Source organism: Heterodontus francisci, chromosome 48, assembly GCF_036365525.1.
Source record: "Heterodontus francisci isolate sHetFra1 chromosome 48, sHetFra1.hap1, whole genome shotgun sequence".
Classification (NCBI taxonomy): Eukaryota; Metazoa; Chordata; class Chondrichthyes; order Heterodontiformes; family Heterodontidae; genus Heterodontus; species Heterodontus francisci.
The window spans coordinates 2,678,834-2,697,908 of record NC_090418.1 but is presented as its reverse complement, the minus strand read 5'-3'; the positions used below and the strand labels follow the sequence as shown (position 1 = coordinate 2,697,908).

Below are 19,075 nucleotides of genomic sequence, written 5' to 3'. Positions count from 1 at the left end.
TGCACTGTCGGAGGGTCAGTACTGACGGAGTGCCGCACTGTTGGAAGGTCAGTACTGAGGGAGTGCTGCACTGTCGGAGGGGCAGTACTGAGGGAGCGCAGCACTGTCAGAGCGTCAGTACTGAGGGAGCGCCGTACTGTGGGAGGGTCAGTACTAAGGGAGTGCTGCACTGTCAGAGGGTCAATACTGAGAGAGTGCTGCACTGTAAGAGAGTCAGTATTGAGGGAGTGCTGTACTGTCAGAGGGTCAGTACTGAGGAGTGCCGCACTGTCGGATGGTGAGTACTGAGGGAGCTCCGCACTGTCGGATGGTGAGTACTGAGGGAGCGTGGCACTGTCAGAGGGTCAGTCTAAAGGGAGCGCCGCACTGTCTGAGGGTCAGTACTGAGGGAATGCCGCAATGTCGGAGGGTCAGTACTGAGGGAGTGCTGCACTGTCGGAGGGTCAGTACTGAGGGAGTGCTGCACTGTCGGAGGGTCAGTACTGACGGAGTGCTGCACTGTCGGAGGGTCAGTACTGTGGGTGTGCTGCACTGTCAGAGGGTCAGTACTGAGGGAGTGCTGCACTATTTGTGGGTCAGTACTGAGGGAGTGCTGTACTGTCGGAGGGTCAGTACTGAGGGAGTGCTGCACTGTCGTAGGGTCAATACTAAGGGAGTGTTGCACTGTCGGAGGGGCAGTACTGAGGGAGCGCCGTACTGTCGGAGGGTCAGTACTGAGGGAGTGCTGCACTGTTGGAGGGTCAGTACTGTGGGAGCGCCGTACTGTCGGAGGGTCAGTACTGAAGGAGTGCTGCACTGTTGGAGGGTCAGTACTGCGGGAGTGCTGCACTGTTGGAGGTGCCACCTTTCAGATGAAACTGAGGCCCTGTCTGCCTTCTCAGGTGGATCCATGCCACTATTTGAAGGGCAGGGAAGTTCTCCCTGGTCTCCTGGGGCAACATCACTAAAACAGAGGACCTGGGTCATTATTACTGCTTGTGGGATCTTGCTGTGTGCAAATCGTCTGCTGTGTTTCCTACAATATAACAGTGCCTACACATCAGAAACTACTTCATTGACTGTGCGGCGCTTTGGGACATTCTGTGATGGTGAAAGGCGCTATAGAAATGTAAGCCTTTCTCTGTTTTGGAAATGTGGGCAAAAAGTGTTTCAGGATTTCAAGCGAAAGGAAATTAAATAAAGCAAGGACGGTTATATAAGAGTTCTTGGGGGGCAGGAGAGCCATTCTGAAATCCAAAAAAATCTTTCTCACAAGACCATGGCGGGCAAGAACTGACAAGTTGGGACTTAATGGAACATGTGAGGTCAGCTAACCATCCTCATGAAGCTTTGCAACAACAGTTTCTATTCACATGCACTGATACTATGGCAGCAGATTACAAAAAGGGACCGGTTTAACTAAATTGTTTACTCTTTGGACCTAGCTTGCCAACTCTTTGTCCAATAGGACTCGTTTTTTTTTTGTCCTTCACGTTTCTCTATTCCCAGCCGATTAATACAACTTCCTGGTCAGCCATGGCTGAGTGGGGAACAACGTCTCCCTTCTCTGCTCTGAGGAGGACAACACCAGTCTCTCCGTGTCACTGAGGTTTCTCGTCCCTGATTCCATTCTGCTAAATCTCCTCCACATTCCCTCTCCAAGGCCTTTCTAAAATGTGCTGCCCAGAATTGAACACAATACTCCAGCTGAGGCCTAAGCAGTGATTATTTATAAAAATTTGGCAGTACCCTATGCCTCTGTTTATAAAGCCCCAGGATCCAATCAACAAAATATAGGAAGGCTTTGACTGCATTGTACAGGCCAGATGTTTGATGGGCCCTGTAACTAAGAGAACAGGGGGATAACAAAAGGGGGAAAAATATTGGGTGGGGGCCAGAGTTGAGGACTAAATTCTAAAATTTTGATCATTAACCCCTCCAAGAACTGCTTTGATAAATGCTTAAAGCTTCAGCATCAGTTTTAAAAAGGCACACAGAGGTGTCTAGGCGCTTGTCAATCACCACGCAGAAAAAATCCTCTGAGAATTAAATTGAATCAGCCGGCTGATAAAAATAAAGCAATCTTTCCAAGAACACAGAGCGTGGAGGAAGCTGACTAGATCTGCACGCATTTACTAAATGTTAAATACCCTCCCTCTCTCCCCTCCACTTTGCAGGCTGTCAGTTTAATAACCCGACCTGGGATTACAAACAATGCAAGAACTTGCACTTCTATAGCGCCTTTCACGTTCCAAAGTGCTTAACAGCCAATTAAGTACTTTTTTTGAAGTGTAACCACTGCTGCAATATAGGAAACGCAGGAACCAATTTGCGCACAGCAAGCTCCCACAAACAGCAATGTGATACTGACCAGATAAATCTGTTTTATTGATGATGGTTGAGGGATCAATATTGGTCCAAGAACGCTGGGGAGTACTCCCCTGCTCTTCCTGAAATAGTAGCTGTGGGATTTTGTACATCCACTGGAGAGGGCAGACGGGATCTTACTTTAACGTCTCATCCAAAAGACGTCACCTCCGACAGTGCAGCGCTGCCTCAGTACTGACCCTCCGACAGTGCGGCACTCCCTCAGTACTGACCCTCCAACAGTGCAGCACTCCCTCAGTACTGACCGTCTGACAGTGCAGCACTCCCTCAGTACTGACCCTCTGACAGTGCAGCACTCCCTCAGTACTGACCCTCCAACAGTGCATGACTCCCTCAGTAGTGGCACTGGGAGTGTCAGCCTGGATTTTGTGCTCAAGTCTCTGGAGTGGGATTTGAACCCACAGCCCCCTGACTCACAGGTGACAACTGCAATGATAACTAATAACAGTCAGTTATTATAATTTGAAATTAGAAGACAAAGGCTGCTTGAGATGAACTTCAAACTGTGTAGTGCTTATAAGACTGTCTCATTGACAGGATGTTTTATTTTTAAGTTTGTGGATACAGCTGTAGCGTTGCTGTCAGTGAGTGAGAGAGTTAAAGAGTTGTGACTGAATTTTTCCTCCCTGTCCTTCACACAACCTTCAGGCTGTCCTTCGTTCGGGTGCTGTGGGAGAGTACAGTTGCCCAGAGACAGGATCGCTGAGCCCTGTAATCCGCTCAGCTTAAAGCCAGCCTCTGATTAATTCTCCTACCCTCCAAATGCAGGGTCAAACACTCCATCGACTGCAGGAACTATTCAATCAGCCAGTCTGTTAAACAGCCCGATCCAATTAACAGGACAGGGGTTAGCAGGTGTTTTTGCCCTTGCATCCTTTTAAAAACCGTGTCCCTTTGGTAACCCTGTGTCATCTGAATGGAGCCACCATCTCAGAAAGCGCGGCACAGCGGTGAGAGTCAGTGCAGTAATTCAAGTGAACTCATGGCTTGATCAGTGCCCTGCTATCTGAGTCCAGGGACTATCGTTACCGTTAGCACAGGAAGCGTATATTGTCCTTGGAGGGGGTGCAGGTTCACCAGTATGATACTGAGGCTAAAAGGGTTAAATTATGAGGACAGTTTGTGCAGACTAGGCTTGTATCTCCTCGAGTATAGAAGATTAAGGGGTGATCTCATCGAGGGGTTTAAAAATTCAAAGAATTTGATAAGTTAGATAGAGAAAAAGAATTTCCTCTGATGAGGGAATCAAGAATGACAGCACCTAACCTCAAAATCAGAGCCAGGCTGTGGAGTGGACTGGCCCAGCACCCCATTCAAAGATAATATCCGGAGGAATAGACAGAACAAATAGATTTACATTTCTATAGCGCCTTTCACCACTCCAGGACATCCCAAACTGCTTCACAGCCAATGAAATACTTTCGAAGTGTAGTTACTGTTGTAATGTAGGAAGTGCAGCAGCCAATTTGCACACAGCAAGATCCCACAAACAGCAGTGTGATAATGATCAGATCATCACTTTTAGTGAAGTTGGTTGAGGGATAAATATTGGCCCCAGGACACCGGGGAGAACTCCCCCCTGCTCCCCAGGACACAGGGGAGAACTCCCCCCCGCTCCCCAGGACACCAGGGAGAACTCCCCCCCGCTCCCCGGGAAGAACTGTCCCCTGCTCCCCAGGACACAGGGGAGAACTCCCCCCCGCTCCCCAGGACACCAGGGAGAACTCCCCCCCGCTCCCCAGGAAGAACTGTCCCCTGCTCCCCAGGACACAGGGGAGAACTCCCCCCCGCTCCCCAGGACACCGGGGAGAACCCCCCCCCGCTCCCCGGGACACCGGGGAGAACCCCCACCCCCACTCCCCAAGACACCGGGGAGAACTCCCCCCTGCTCCCCGGGAAGAACTGCCCCCCTGCTCCCCAGGACACTGGGGAGAACTCCCTCCTGCTCCCCAGGACACTGGGGAGAACTCTCCCCTGCTCCCCAGGACATTGTGGAGAACTCCCTCCTGCTCCCCAGGACACTGGGGAGAACTCTCCCCTGCTCCCCAGGACACTGGGGAGAACTCTCCCCTGCTCCCAGGACATTGGGGAGAACTCTCCCCTGCTCCCCAGGACATTGGGGAGAACTCCCTCCTGCTCCCCAGGACACTGGGGAGAACTCTCCCCTGCTCCCCAGGACACTGGGGAGAACTCTCCCCTGCTCCCCAGGACATTGGGGAGAACTCTCCCCTGCTCCCCAGGACATTGGGGAGAACTCCCTCCTGCTCCCCAGGACACCAGGGAGAACTCCCCCCCGCTCCCCGGGAAGAACTGTCCCCTGCTCCCCAGGACACCGGGGAGAACACCCCCCGCTCCCCAGGACACCGGGGAGAACTCCCCCCCGCTCCCCGGGACACCGGGGAGAACCCCCACCCCCACTCCCCAAGACACCGGGGAGAACTCCCCCCTGCTCCCCGGGAAGAACTGCCCCCCTGCTCCCCAGGACACTGGGGAGAACTCCCTCCTGCTCCCCAGGACACTGGGGAGAACTCCCCCCCGCTCTTCTTCCAAATAGTGGCCGTGGGATCTTTTACACCCACCTGAGAGGGTAGACAGGGCCTCAGTCTGTTGAGAAACCCTTTGTACTCTCATCTGCCTTGTTTACTTTACACTCATGTCCTCTCATTCTATCCTCGCTGTACCAGTTAAATTGCCTGCATCATCGATGCGAACCAATTCCTCTCAGTATTTCAAACTCCTGCATCATGCCATAGAGGGTCATAGAGCAAGGAAGGAGGCCATTTGGCCCATCGTGCCTGTGCCAGCTCTGAAAGAACAATCCAATCAGTCCCACCCTCCCTGCTCTTTCTCCATAGCCCCTGCAAACTTCCCGTTTGAAAGTTACTATTGTATTTGCTTCCAGCACCCTGTCTCCTCCCAATCTTTTCTCCAACAACTGGTAAAACTCTGACACACAAACACACCTGCCCTGATTTTTACCTCACCAAGTGTTGGCAAACACGAAGCTGTGTTTACAGCCCGTGACCTAGTTGAGGACAAAATGACAGGGCAAACTGCAAGGGCAAACTTTCATCCATTACTGAAAGTCATCTGAACCCCTGGGATCAGATTATACAAAAGACTTGCATTTCTATAGCGCCTTTCGCGGTTTCAGGATGCCACAAATCACTTCACAGCCATTGAAATGCTTTCCTGGAGTGTAGTCAGTGTTGTAATGTGGCAGCAGCTTCCACAATGTAATGATGAGACAGATCATCTCTTTCTTTAATGTTGGTTAAGGGACACATGGCGTTGACTCGATGGGCCAAATGGTCTCTTTCTGTGCCGTATATGCTCTCTATATTTTGGCCCAGGACACCGGGGAGACCTCCCCTGCTCTTCTTTAAATAGTGTCCATGGGATTTTTTACATCCACCGAAGAGAGCAGGCAGGGTCCTCGGTTTAACATCACATCTGAAAGACAGCACCACCAGCAGTGAAGCACTCCCTCAGTACTGACCCTCTGACAGTGCAGCGCTCCCTCAGTACTGACCCTCCAACAGTGCAGCAATCCCTCAGTACTGACCCTCCAAGAGTGCAACACTCCCTCAGTACTGACCCTCCAAGAGTGCAGCCCTCCCACAGTACTGACCCTCCAAGAGTGCAGCGCTCCCTCAGTACTGACCCTCCGACAGTGCAGCACTCCCTCAGTACTGACCCTCCGACAGTGCAGCACTCCCTCAGTACTGACCCTCCGACAGTGCAGCACTCCCTCAGTACTGACCCTCCAACAGTGCAGCGCTCCCTCAGTACTGACCCTCTGACAGTTCAGCACTCCCTCAATACTGCCCCTCCGACAGTGCAGCGCTCCCTCAGTACTGCCCATCCGACAGTTCAGCACTCCCTCAATACTGCCCCTCCGACAGTGCAGCGCTCCCGCAGTACTGCCCCTCCGACAGTGCGGCACTCCCTCAGTACTGTCCCTCCAACAGTGCAGCACTCCCTCAGTACTGCCCCTCCAACAGTGCGGCACTCCCTCAGTACTGCCCCTCCGACAGTGCAGCGCTCCCTCAGTACTGCCCCTCCGACAGTGCGGCACTCCCCCAGTACTGCCCCTCCGACAGTTCAGCACTCCCTCAGTACTGCCCCTCCGACAGTGCAGCGCTCCCTCAGTACTGCCCCTCCGACAGTTCAGCACTCCCTCAATACTGCCCCTGCGACAGTGCAGCGCTCCCTCAGTACTGCCCCTCCGACAGTGCAGCGCTCCCTCAGTACTGCCCCTCCGACAGTGCAGCGCTCCCTCAGTACTGCCCCTCCGACAGTGCGGCACTCCCTCAGTACTGCCCCTCCGACAGTGCAGCACTCCCTCAGTACTGACCCTCCAACAGTGCAGCGCTCCCTCAGTACTGCCCCTCCGACAGTGCAGCGCTCCCTCAGTACTGCCCCTCCGACAGTGCGGCACTCCCTCAGTACTGCCCCTCCGACAGTGCAGCACTCCCTCGGTCCTGGCTCTGGGATTGTCAGTCAGATTATGTGGTTGAAGTTTCTGGAATGGGTTTTGAACCCAGAACCTTCCGACTCAGAGTTATGTGTTTTACCCACTGAGCCACAGCAGACAGCAGCTTATTGTTTGGATGAGGCCCAGGATATCCAGGTTAGAATCTAGGCTGGGTCAATGCACCTTTCATCCTTCAGAGGTGGTGAAGTTAGCAATGGCAGGACCTCAGTTCTAGCTATGGTGCCACCTGGCACTGAGTGATGAGAATGAGTATAGCTCAGTAATTAATAGGTGCTTCTTGCTAGAAATAAACCAATCTCTGTGGCTAATCTGTCCGTCTCCCCACAAAGTGAAACATTAAACAGAAAGACATTACAGACTGTTTCCTATTTTGCACCAAGCCCCATTCGCCCATCACCCCCTGTGCTCACTGACCAACACTGGCTCCCAGTCTGGCAACACCTCAACTTTAATATCCTCATCCTTGTGTTCAAATCACAGAATTGTTACAGCACAATCCCTCCGTGGCCTCTCCCCTCCCTATCTCTGTAACCTCCTCCAGCCCCCACAACCCTCCCTATCTCTGTAACCTCCTCCAGCCCCCACAACCCTCCCTGTCTCTGTAACCTCCTCCAGCCCCCACAACCCTCCCTATCTCTGTAACCTCCTCCAGCCCCTACACCCCTCCCTATCTCTGTAACCTCCTCCAGCCCCTACAACCCTCCCTATCTCTGTAACCTCCTCCAGCCCCTACACCCCTCCCTATCTCTGTAACCTCCTCCAGCCCCTACAACCCTCCCTATCTCTGTAACCTCCTCCAGCCCCCACAACCCTTCCTATCTCTGTAACCTCCTCCAGCCCCCTACAACCCTCCCTATCTCTGTAACCTCCTCCAGCCCCCACAACCCTCCCTGTCTCTGTAACCTCCTCCAGCCCTCACAACCCTCCCTGTCTCTGTAACCTCCTCCAGCCCCCACAACCCTCCCTGTCTCTGTAACCTCCTCCAGCCCCCACAACCCTCCCTGTCTCTGTAACCTCCTCCAGCCCCCACAACCCTCCCTATCTCTGTAACCTCCTCCAGCCCCCACAACCCTCCCTATCTCTGTAATCTCCTCCAGCCCCCTACAACCCTCCCTATCTCTGTAACCTCCTCCAGTCCCCACAACCCTCCCTATCTCTGTAATCTCCTCCAGCCCCCTACAACCCTCCCTATCTCTGTAACCTCCTCCAGCCCCCACAACCCTCCCTATCTCTGTAACCTCCTCCAGCCCCTACAACCCTCCCTATCTCTGTAACCTCCTCCAGCCCCGACAACCCTCCCTATCTCTGTAACCTCCTCCAGCCCCGACAACCCTCCCTATCTCTGTAACCTCCTCCAGCCCCCACAACCCTCCCTGTCTCTGTAACCTCCTCCAGCTCCCACAACCCTCCCTATCTCTGTAACCTCCTCCAGCCCCGACAACCCTCCCTATCTCTGTAACCTCCTCCAGCCCGACAACCCTCCCTATCTCTGTAACCTCCTCCAGCCCCCACAACCCTCCCTGTCTCTGTAACCTCCTCCAGCCCCTACAACCCTCCCTGTCTCTGTAACCTCCTCCAGCCCCCACAACCCTCCCTATCTCTGTAACCTCCTCCAGCCCCCACAACCCTCCTGGATCTCTGCGCTCCTCCAATTCCGGCCTCTTGACCATCCCCCAATTCCCATCGCTCCACCATTGGCGGCCGTGCCTTCAGCTGCCTGGGGCCCTAAGCTCTGGAATTCCCTCCCCCTAAACCTCTCCACCTCTCTCTCCTCCTTTAAGACGGTCCTTAAAACTGACCTCTTTGATCAAGCTTTTGGTCGCCTGTCCTGATATCTCCTCATGTGGTTCGGTCTCAAATTTTTGTTGGATACCACTCTTGTGAAGTGCCTTGGAATGGTTTAGCATGTTAAGAGTGCTATATAAATGCAAGTTATTGCCTGAACAATACAGAAGAAATATTTCATGGCCACATGTACTGCGGAGAATGAGTGCGTCAAAGACACGGATTTGAATCAACCAATCAGAAAGATCATTTCCTGAACCCTGGATCGTAAATGTGTCCACGTATCTCTCACTTGTTCTGCTCGGTAATCCTGTCATCTTCAAGCATGGTCCATCCATTCTAATTTGTTGATATCATTGTGTTCACTCCAGCAGCTGAATGTCCTACATATTGGAAAAGCAGAGCTCTGCGATTGTTTTGGGCGAAACATTTAATGGAAAACACATTTGTTTCCCCAACACTAAAGGGTTTGCCGGAGCAGATGGTAATAACTGAAAACACTGGGCTGTTATTCTAAATTGATGTATTGCTGCCACCTGATGTCCATGCTGTCAGCTACATCAGCACAGACTCGAATAGTCCTTCTCTCCGCCACTCCTTGTCTCCTGAAAGTGTGGACTCCTCGCTGAGGTCTGGTCCTATTCACTCAGGGGAATGCTCTGTATTCCTCACCCAGTCTTCATGTGGCAGTAGGGTTTGACAATCTCATTGAATTACACTGAGTCTACAGCGCAGAACATAGGAGAATGGGGACAGGGAAACAGGAGGAGGCCATTCAGCCCGTCCAGCCTGTTCCGCCCTTCAGCGAGATCGTGTGGCTGACCTGTCACCTAACACCATGCACCCGCCTTTGCCCCATATCCCTTAATACCTTTGGTTAACAATACACTTACAAATCTCAGGTTTAAAGTTAACAATTGATCCGGCATCATTTGCTGTTTGCGGAAGAGAGTTCCAAACTTCTACCACCCTTTGTGTGTCGAAGTGTTTCCTAAGTTCACTCCTGAAAGGTCAGGCTCTAATCTTTTACACTCTACCCCTGAGTCCTAGACTCCCTGACCAGTGGAAATAGGTTATCTTTATCTACCCCATCAGTTCCCCTTAATATTGTAAACTTTGATCAAATCACCCCCTCAACTTCTAAATCCAGGGAATACAACCCTAGTTTGTTGAAGGTGAGAGGGACGAGGGGCAAGAGGTAGTTCCTGTAAACGTCTCAATATTTGATAGGGGGGGTTCCCAGTGGTTTGTCATATTTTCGGGTGGGGGTGGGCTAGGACACTTTTTTATTCATTCACCAGGATGTGGGCATTGTTGGCAAGGTGTTGCCCGTCTCTAATTGCCCGTGAGAAGCTGGTGATGAGCAGCACTCTTGAATACAACTGAGTGTCAGACGGTAGTTAACAGTTAACTTTGCTGCTGTGGTTCTGGGAACTGGTGAGAGCAGACAGCAAGCTTTTCCAGATGTTACTTTAACCCTGTTGTTAGAAAGGAAATCACTAGAGAATTGCATTATATCAGTGCCAGCATACAGTCCTCTCACTCTCCCCTCTCTGTCCCCATTCACTCCCTCCCTCTTCCCCATTCCACCCTCACTAACTCACCTCCTCACTTCTCTCTCCTCCATCGCACTCCTGCTCCCTTTTTCCATTCCCCCCTCACTCCATCCTCCTCCCTCCCAGCCCCTTACCCCACTACCTGCCGCCTTCCCCCAATCCTGCCCCATTCCCCCTCCATGCTCCCCCATTGCCCCCTCCCTGCTCCACTGCCCTCATTGCCCTAACCCTGTTCCCCAGTCCCCTGCCCCCAATCCCTCCTCCCTGCTCTGCCTACCCCCACCCCCTCCCTGCTTCCCCTGCCCCCAAATCCCACCACCCTGCTTCCCTGCCCCCAATCCCCCACCCTGCTTCCCCATCCCCCATTTCCCCCTCCCTGCTCCCCTTAACCCCATTGTCCTCACCCTGCTTCCCCTGCCCCCAATACCCCCTCCCTGCTTCCCCTGAACCCATTTCCCTCTCCCTGCTCCCCTTAACCCCACTCTCCCCACCCTGCTTCCACTGCCCCGACTTCGCCCTCCCTGCTTCCCCTGCCCCCACTTCGCCCTCCCTGCACCCCCTGCCCCCACTTCCCCCTCCCTGCTTCCCCTGCACCCATTCCCCTCTCCCTGCGCACCCTGCCCCCATTTCCCCCTCCCTGTTTCCCCTGCCCCCATTCCCCCCTCCCTGCTCCCTCTGCCCCCATTCCCCGCTCCCTGCTCGCCCTGCCCCCATTCCCTGCTCGCCCTGCCCCCATTCCCTGCTCCCTGCTCGCCCTGCCCCCATTCCCTGCTCGCCCTGCCCCCATTCCCTGCTCCCTGCTCGCCCTGCCCCCATTCCCTGCATTCCCTGCTCGCCCAGCCCCCATTCCCCACTCCCTGCTCCCCCTGCCCCCACTTCCCCCTCCCTGCTTCCCCTGCACCCATTCCCCTCTCCCTGCGCACCCTGCCCCCATTTCCCCCTCCCTGTTTCCCCAGCCCCCATTCCCCCCTCCCTGCTCCCTCTGCCCCCATTCCCCGCTCCCTGCTCGCCCTGCCCCCATTCCCTGCTCCCTGCTCGCCCTGCCCCCATTCCCTGCTCCCTGCTCGCCCTGCCCCCATTCCCTGCTCGCCCTGCCCCCATTCCCTGCTCCCTGCTCGCCCTGCCCCCATTCCCTGCTCGCCCAGCCCCCATTCCCCACTCCCTGCTCGCCCAGCCCCCATTCCCTGCTCGCCCAGCCCCCATTCCCCACTCCCTGCTCGCCCAGCCCCCATTCCCTGCTCGCCCTGCCCCCATTCCCTGCTCCCTGCTCGCCCTGCCCCCATTCCCTGCTCCCTGCTCGCCCTGCCCCCATTCCCTGCTCGCCCTGCCCCCATTCCCCACTCCCTGCTCGCCCAGCCCCCATTCCCCACTCCCTGCTCGCCCAGCCCCCATTCCCTGCTCGCCCTGCCCCCATTCCCTGCTCCCTGCTCGCCCTGCCCCCATTCCCCACTCCCTGCTCGCCCAGCCCCCATTCCCCACTCCCTGCTCGCCCAGCCCCCATTCCCTGCTCGCCCTGCCCCCATTCCCTGCTCCCTGCTCGCCCTGCCCCCATTCCCCACTCCCTGCTCGCCCAGCCCCCATTCCCCACTCCCTGCTCGCCCAGCCCCCATTCCCTGCTCGCCCTGCCCCCATTCCCTGCTCCCTGCTCGCCCTGCCCCCATTCCCTGCTCGCCCTGCCCCCATTCCCTGCTCCCTGCTCGCCCTGCCCCCATTCCCCACTCCCTGCTCGCCCAGCCCCCATTCCCCACTCCCTGCTCGCCCAGCCCCCATTCCCTGCTCGCCCTGCCCCCATTCCCTGCTACCTGCTCGCCCTGCCCCCATTCCCCACTCCCTGCTCGCCCAGCCCCCATTCCCCACTCCCTGCTCGCCCAGCCCCCATTCCCTGCTCGCCCTGCCCCCATTCCCTGCTCCCTGCTCGCCCAGCCCCCATTCCCTGCTCGCCCTGCCCCCATTCCTGCTCCCTGCTCGCCCTGCCCCCATTCCCTGCTCGCCCAGCCCCCATTCCCCACTCCCTGCTCCCCCTGCCCCCACTTCCCCCTCCCTGCTTCCCCTGCACCCATTCCCCTCTCCCTGCGCACCCTGCCCCCATTTCCCCCTCCCTGTTTCCCCAGCCCCCATTCCCCCCTCCCTGCTCCCTCTGCCCCCATTCCCCGCTCCCTGCTCGCCCTGCCCCCATTCCCTGCTCCCTGCTCGCCCTGCCCCCATTCCCTGCTCCCTGCTCGCCCTGCCCCCATTCCCTGCTCGCCCTGCCCCCATTCCCTGCTCCCTGCTCGCCCTGCCCCCATTCCCTGCTCGCCCAGCCCCCATTCCCCACTCCCTGCTCGCCCAGCCCCCATTCCCTGCTCGCCCAGCCCCCATTCCCCACTCCCTGCTCGCCCAGCCCCCATTCCCTGCTCGCCCTGCCCCCATTCCCTGCTCCCTGCTCGCCCTGCCCCCATTCCCTGCTCCCTGCTCGCCCTGCCCCCATTCCCTGCTCGCCCTGCCCCCATTCCCCACTCCCTGCTCGCCCAGCCCCCATTCCCCACTCCCTGCTCGCCCAGCCCCCATTCCCTGCTCGCCCTGCCCCCATTCCCTGCTCCCTGCTCGCCCTGCCCCCATTCCCCACTCCCTGCTCGCCCAGCCCCCATTCCCCACTCCCTGCTCGCCCAGCCCCCATTCCCTGCTCGCCCTGCCCCCATTCCCTGCTCCCTGCTCGCCCTGCCCCCCATTCCCCACTCCCTGCTCGCCCAGCCCCCATTCCCCACTCCCTGCTCGCCCAGCCCCCATTCCCTGCTCGCCCTGCCCCCATTCCCTGCTCCCTGCTCGCCCTGCCCCCATTCCCTGCTCGCCCTGCCCCCATTCCCTGCTCCCTGCTCGCCCTGCCCCCATTCCCCACTCCCTGCTCGCCCAGCCCCCATTCCCCACTCCCTGCTCGCCCAGCCCCCATTCCCTGCTCGCCCTGCCCCCATTCCCTGCTCCCTGCTCGCCCTGCCCCCATTCCCCACTCCCTGCTCGCCCAGCCCCCATTCCCCACTCCCTGCTCGCCCAGCCCCCATTCCCTGCTCGCCCTGCCCCCATTCCCTGCTCCCTGCTCGCCCAGCCCCCATTCCCTGCTCGCCCTGCCCCCATTCCCTGCTCCCTGCTCGCCCTGCCCCCATTCCCTGCTCGCCCTGCCCCCATTCCCCACTCCCTGCTCGCCCAGCCCCCATTCCCCCCCTCCCTGTGGGTGTATCGATGACCTCAAATGCGCCTCCCTTCTCCCATCCAGTAGCGGCGGGCACGAGCACGCTCTGGTCGCGGCAACGGCGGTGCTCGTGGAGGGAGACGGGGGCGCGGACGCACCAACCCTCAGGACACGGACACGGACACGCGCGCAAGGCGCCAAAGCGGCGGGAGCGGGAGAAGCGGCGGTTGATGTCGGTTCGGGGGCGAATGAATGAAAAACAATTACCTCAGAATAACCACTTCAAAACAAAATTTCATCGTTATAAAAATATAGGTGGGAATTTTCGAAGCGATTTTTACCTCATAATTTTAACCATCAAACTGCTCCTTTTAAATAATATATATATTTTCAGATGTTTTTACAGTTGGAAACAACTTCTTACAGGAAGAACCGAAATCATCCAAACGGAAAATCTAACTACTGCGTATCTGTGCTGGATCTTAACCCCACAGCCCTGTAAACTTTCCCTTCCAGTATTTATCCAATTTCCTTTTGAAAGTTACTATTGAATTTGCTTCCACCATAAGGGCAGCGCGTTCCAGATCACAACAACTCACTGTGTAAAAAACATTCTCCTCATCTCCCCCTCTGGGTCTTTTACTGATTATCTTCAATCTGTGTCCCTCTGGTTACCGAGCCTCCTGTCACTGGAAACACTTTCTCCTTATTTACTCCCATCAAAACCCCTCATAATTCTGAACGCCTCTATTAAATCTCCCCTTAACCTTCACTTCTCTAAGGAGAACAATCCCTGCTTCTCCAGTCTCTCCACATTAACTGAAGTCTCTCATCTCTGAGACCATTCCAGTATTTGTCCCTCGACGGACATCGCTTAAAAAAAAAGGATTATCTGTCCATAATCACGTGGGATCTTGCTGTGTGCAAATTGGCAGCCACGTTTCCTACTTTACAACAGTGACTGCGCCTCAGTAGGTACTTCATTGGCTGTGAAGCACTTTGGGATGTTCTGAGGCGGTGACCGGCGCAAGAGAAATGCGAGTTATTTTAAAATCTCCCCTGCGCCCTCTCCAAGTCCTCCCACTCTAATACCTCACCTTCTGTCCAACCCCCTACTCAATCGCCCACCATTTCACCCCCACCCCCCACTCTGCCGTGATTCCTATTGTAATGTCGAGTGAAGATGGCATTGAGTTTGGGTTTAATGGCTGTATAATTCAATAGGCTGCTGACGCTCATGATGCAGGTCATCTATTAGGAAGCAATGCTTTCCACAAAGGAAAGACTCTAAAAGAAGTATTGCCCAAACAGCAGATTGCACAGTTTAAGTATATTGACTGATTTGTGTTTTTTTTTAGCCTGCCCAGTGCCAACACTATCCACCCTACATTTGACAATGAAACACAAGAAGAAACTTGGAAACCCGAAAGAGGAGGAATGTGGGGTTTGGTTGGACACACGCGAGCTAAAGAGAAGGAAAGTGAAGGTTGGTATTTTTGGGATTGGTGTTACCTTGTTATAAACTATAACGCAGGACTCATTTCTCTCCCCTCCTCTCTAAAGGCACTCACTCTTGCTGGAATCATTTCACAAGGTTTGGTTACCTTCATATTTTGAGTGACCATTCTTTGCAACATTCACCCATCACCCCTCCCTGCTCACTGCTGTTTGCTGGCTCCAAGTCTAGTATCGCCTTGAATTTGAAATTCCCATTCTCCTGTTCATTTCTCTCCGCCTCTCTTTCTCTCCTCCTTTAAAATGCTCCTTAAAATCTACCTCTTTGCCCAAGTTTTTGGTCACCTGTCCTAATATCTCCTTATGTGGCTCGATGCTAAATTTATATCTAAGGCCTTTACATCTTGTCTGAAATGTGATGCCCAAAATTGTTCACATAACTCCAGCTGAGGCCTAACCAGTGATGTAGAACATTCAAGCATGATCTCTTATTGTCTCTGGCTTTCAATTCCTGCTGGTGGAAAGTTTTTCCTAACCTTACTTTTATTAAAATTTCTTTTCAGACCCATTCCATTTCAACACTGCTGAATCCCCTGTCCAGAAGGAAGCACAACATTGAAGTTGCTCTCAATTTCACACAGACGAGGGTTCCCCAGCGGTGCACCAAACAGACAACTGTCCCTTCCTTCTTTCTCTCAAAGTCCAAAGGTACAGTAACTTTCCTTTGCTTCATTTCATTTACGCAGCCATGGAATAATGTAAATTCAAGGCACATTCAAAAACGCTGTGGTGCAGGAGCTGTCTTTAACTTGACCAGTTCCTCTCAGACCAGGTACTCTATATGGGAAAGTAATTCAGTAGAAGATTAAGGGGTGATCTCATTGAGGTGTTTATTAGATCACTAAATCATTAGAACGATACAGCACAGAAGGAGGCCATTCAGCCTATTGTGTCTGTGTCGGCTCTTTGAAAGAGCTATCCAATTAGTCCCATTCCCCTCTGCTCTTTCCCCCATAGCCCTGCAAATTTTCCCCTTCAACTATTTATCCGCCCTTTCAGGCAGCGCATTCCAGATCACAACAACTCACTGTGTGGAAAAAAAAATTCTCATCTCTCCCTCTGGTTCTTTTGCCAGTTATCTTAAAAAGTGACCCTTCTGCCAGTGGAAACAGTTTCTCCTTACTTACTCTATCAAAACCTTTCATGATTTTGAACACATCTATTAAATCTCCCCTTAACCCTCTCTGCTTTAAGGAGAACAATCCCAGCTTCTCTATTTGATTTTTGTATTTGATTTGTTTTAAAATTTGGTGTTGCTTTATATATTTGTGATTTGTTTTGAAAGTGGGGGAAACATTTGAAATGCTTATTTCAAAAAATAGATATAAGCACCCCACCTCAGTTAATGTTAAACGCCAGCATAACTTAGCAGCGTCATCCACAGGTTCCCAATTGTCAGATTCTCCTTATACCATGCAAGTGTAGAAAACGATGGAATGTTTTTAAGCTAAGTACTGGAGCTAAATATTGTCTGTCTGTAAACCAGCAAATAACCATTAAGAAGAAACTAGTTAATTTCCTGTGGTGCTCCTCACAGTCATTTTGGGGTCTGGATATAGTAATGATGATCAGTTTCTAAATGGGGCTATATTTAGCTTTCCCTGTCACTTTAAGTTCGCTGCTTGAGGCTACTTGCCAAGGGATGTTTTTGTAAATTAATAGTGTGTAAATCCCTGACAATTGACCCCTTGGGTGAGGCTGGGGTTATCAAGGTCATAACAATTAGAGGCTTTTCTCTCTCTCTTTGGTACTTTGAAATGTAACGTCTGAGGTGTGATGCACGTGCATTAGGTGCAAGACTAATATACATTTGTGTGTGTGTGTATACACAAACTATCAGGAGAGATTGAACAGGCTGGGGCTCTAGCGAAGAGAAGATTAGATTAGATTAGAGATACAGCACTGAAACAGGCCCTTCGGCCCACCGAGTCTGTGCCGAACATCAACCACCCATTTATACTAATTCTACAGTAATCCCATATTCCTACCAAACATCCCCACCTGTCCCTATATTTCCCTACCACCTGCCTATACTAGTGACAATTTATAATGGCCAATTTACCTATCAACCTGCAAGTCTTTTCGCTTGTGGGAGGGTGACTGAAGGGTGACCTGATAGAGGCCTTTAAGATTCTGAAAGGGGTTTCATAGGGTAGATGTTGAGAAGATGTTTCCACTTGTGGGGGAGACCAGAACTAGAGACCATAAATATAAGATAAATCCAATAGAAAATTCAGGAGAAACTTCTTTACCCAGAGAGTGGTGAGAGTGGTTGAGGTGAATAGTATAGATACATATAAGGGGAAGCTGGATAAACACATGAGGGGGAAAGAAATAGAAGGAAATGCTGATGGGGGGAGATGAAGTAGGGTGGGAAGAGGCTCGTGTGGAGCTGATGGGCTGAATGGCCTGTTTCGGTGCTGTAAAGTTCAATGTAACTCTATTTTGTAAATTTATGGTGATTAGGCAGTGAGGAGTGATAACTGTCAAACCCCAATTTCTCTACCATTTATTCTTCTTCACAGGTAAGCCTACAAATCCCCAACATACATCATCCCTGAGGGCTGTGGGTGCTGCTTCACCAGGTTCTGGTAAAAATATCACTGAAGGGGAAACGTATATAGGTCAGCCTGAGCTGCTCATTGATAGTGATTTCCATAGGGGCAGCTTTGGCTGCTACACTCTTGCAGACCAGCAGGAAAGGTTGCCAACAATTTTAAGAACGGTCCACTGTAGCTCAGAGGAGAGAGACCCTCCTCGTGGCACTACACACAGCAACACTACACTAGCATTAAATGAGCAGAGTTACCAGGTGTCAGAGCAAAGGCAAGGTTTCTGTCAAGATGGCGCAGGCATCGATATTGTTGTGCATGAGCCACCGTCCCCACGTGGTACTGCAGACAAAGTTTCTGCATCCAGTGACATGCCGAATGTGCATCCTGACAATTTAACCCAGCTGGGTTTTACCCAAGATTCACAAGAAAACCGAGTTATCTCGCACAGAAAGGTGACAAGGTCACCGGCTGTGAATTACTCATTGGACAAGGGAACTCCTGTTGGAGAGGGGAACACGGAAGATTGGCCTTTTGCTGAATCCGCAATCCTGTGCAAGCAGAGTTTCGAAGCAGGGTTATTTGGCCCTCTCACCTCCACGCAGCAAACTGTGAATAGAGAAAAGGGGTTATCGGAAAGGAAGGCGGCGGTACATTCGCCTAGGAAATTAAACTCGGACCGGGACAAAGATTTATTTACAGAGAACAAGGAAAATGTCTTTAGACCCACGGTACTGTTTTCAACTCGAAAGGAGATGAACTTTAATCGAACATCTTTGAAAAGACCCCTGCTGTCATCAGGGGCCCCGTCACTCCTGCACTGTTCGAATGTCCCCCATGGTGCTGAATCGCTGGCTTTTAAACGGTTGAAAAGACCATGCAACGACCAGAGCACTTTGTCACTTTTATTCAGCCAAGATTCACAGGGAAACAGGGTTATTTCCCACCGGCAAACAGGCAGCAGGAATGGGGTGGTGTTTCCTGAGAACTGGAACCTTCCATTGGGCCACTGTACCAATGCCATCAGCGGGGGCGAAGGCTGCAATGTTCCTCTGAATATGAAGCTGCCTCATTTGGACATCGTGTGTAAATCGACCTGCATGGCAGAGTCCAAATACGATTACATGTTCTGTCCATGGACAGATTTACTGTTTACACAAGATTCTGAAGGCAATGCAGTGATCAAACATAGTTAAAGATCAATGAATCGAAAATTGATTTTGTTTTGGCTGACAGTTTTCTTCCCCTTGTCCTGAAGCCAAATTAAAAACTTAGAAAGGAATAAAGACTTTTTTACTTAAACAAAAACTTCTGCTTAACGCCGAGCATTTGATTTGTGCAGAAAGTCAACCAAGCTGGCACTGGAGCAACTAGTGCATTTCCTGCTGCCTACCCCTTTCACAGCTACTCCATTTTTAAACTGGGGATTAATGACACAAATACTAGATCCATACAGGGTACAAAAATGCAGAGACATCTGCTTAACTTATCCTCTTCATCCCACTCTCACTCTATCCTTGGCCTGCTACACTGTTCCAACAAAGCATGTTACCTTTCAATCAGGCACTTTACAGCCTTCCAGACCCAACACCGAGTTCAAAAACTTCAGATCATATCCACCACTCTCACTTTTTGGGAC

The 19,075-nt window shown here is 52.9% G+C and overlaps 1 protein-coding gene across 2 annotated transcripts; it reads left to right on the top strand.

The window, feature by feature from the left end:
• Nucleotides 1-13,582: 13,582 nt before the first annotated feature.
• Nucleotides 13,583-18,717, top strand: LOC137357295 (aurora kinase A- and ninein-interacting protein). 2 transcript variants are annotated; one of them, XM_068023525.1, is made up of 4 exons: nucleotides 13,583-13,684; nucleotides 14,728-14,855; nucleotides 15,388-15,532; nucleotides 17,410-18,717. In XM_068023525.1, the coding sequence occupies exons 1-4, from the start codon at nucleotides 13,600-13,602 to the stop codon at nucleotides 18,630-18,632; spliced, it is 1,581 nt and encodes a 526-aa protein (XP_067879626.1). In that variant the 5' UTR covers nucleotides 13,583-13,599; the 3' UTR covers nucleotides 18,633-18,717. The 2 variants fall into 2 exon arrangements, with proteins under 2 accessions (XP_067879626.1, XP_067879627.1); XM_068023526.1 differs by lacking the exon at nucleotides 15,388-15,532.
• Nucleotides 18,718-19,075: the final 358 nt, after the last annotated feature.

Coding starts and splice junctions, on each gene's coding strand:
- LOC137357295 (XM_068023525.1), top strand. CDS start 13,600: ATGTCGGTTCGGGGGCGAATGAATGAAAAACAATTACCTCAGAATAAC. Junction 13,685..14,727: donor TCATCGTTATAAAAATATAG/GTGGGAATTTTC, acceptor GTTTTTTTTTAG/CCTGCCCAGTGCCAACACTA. Junction 15,533..17,409: donor CTTTCTCTCAAAGTCCAAAG/GTACAGTAACTT, acceptor TCTTCTTCACAG/GTAAGCCTACAAATCCCCAA.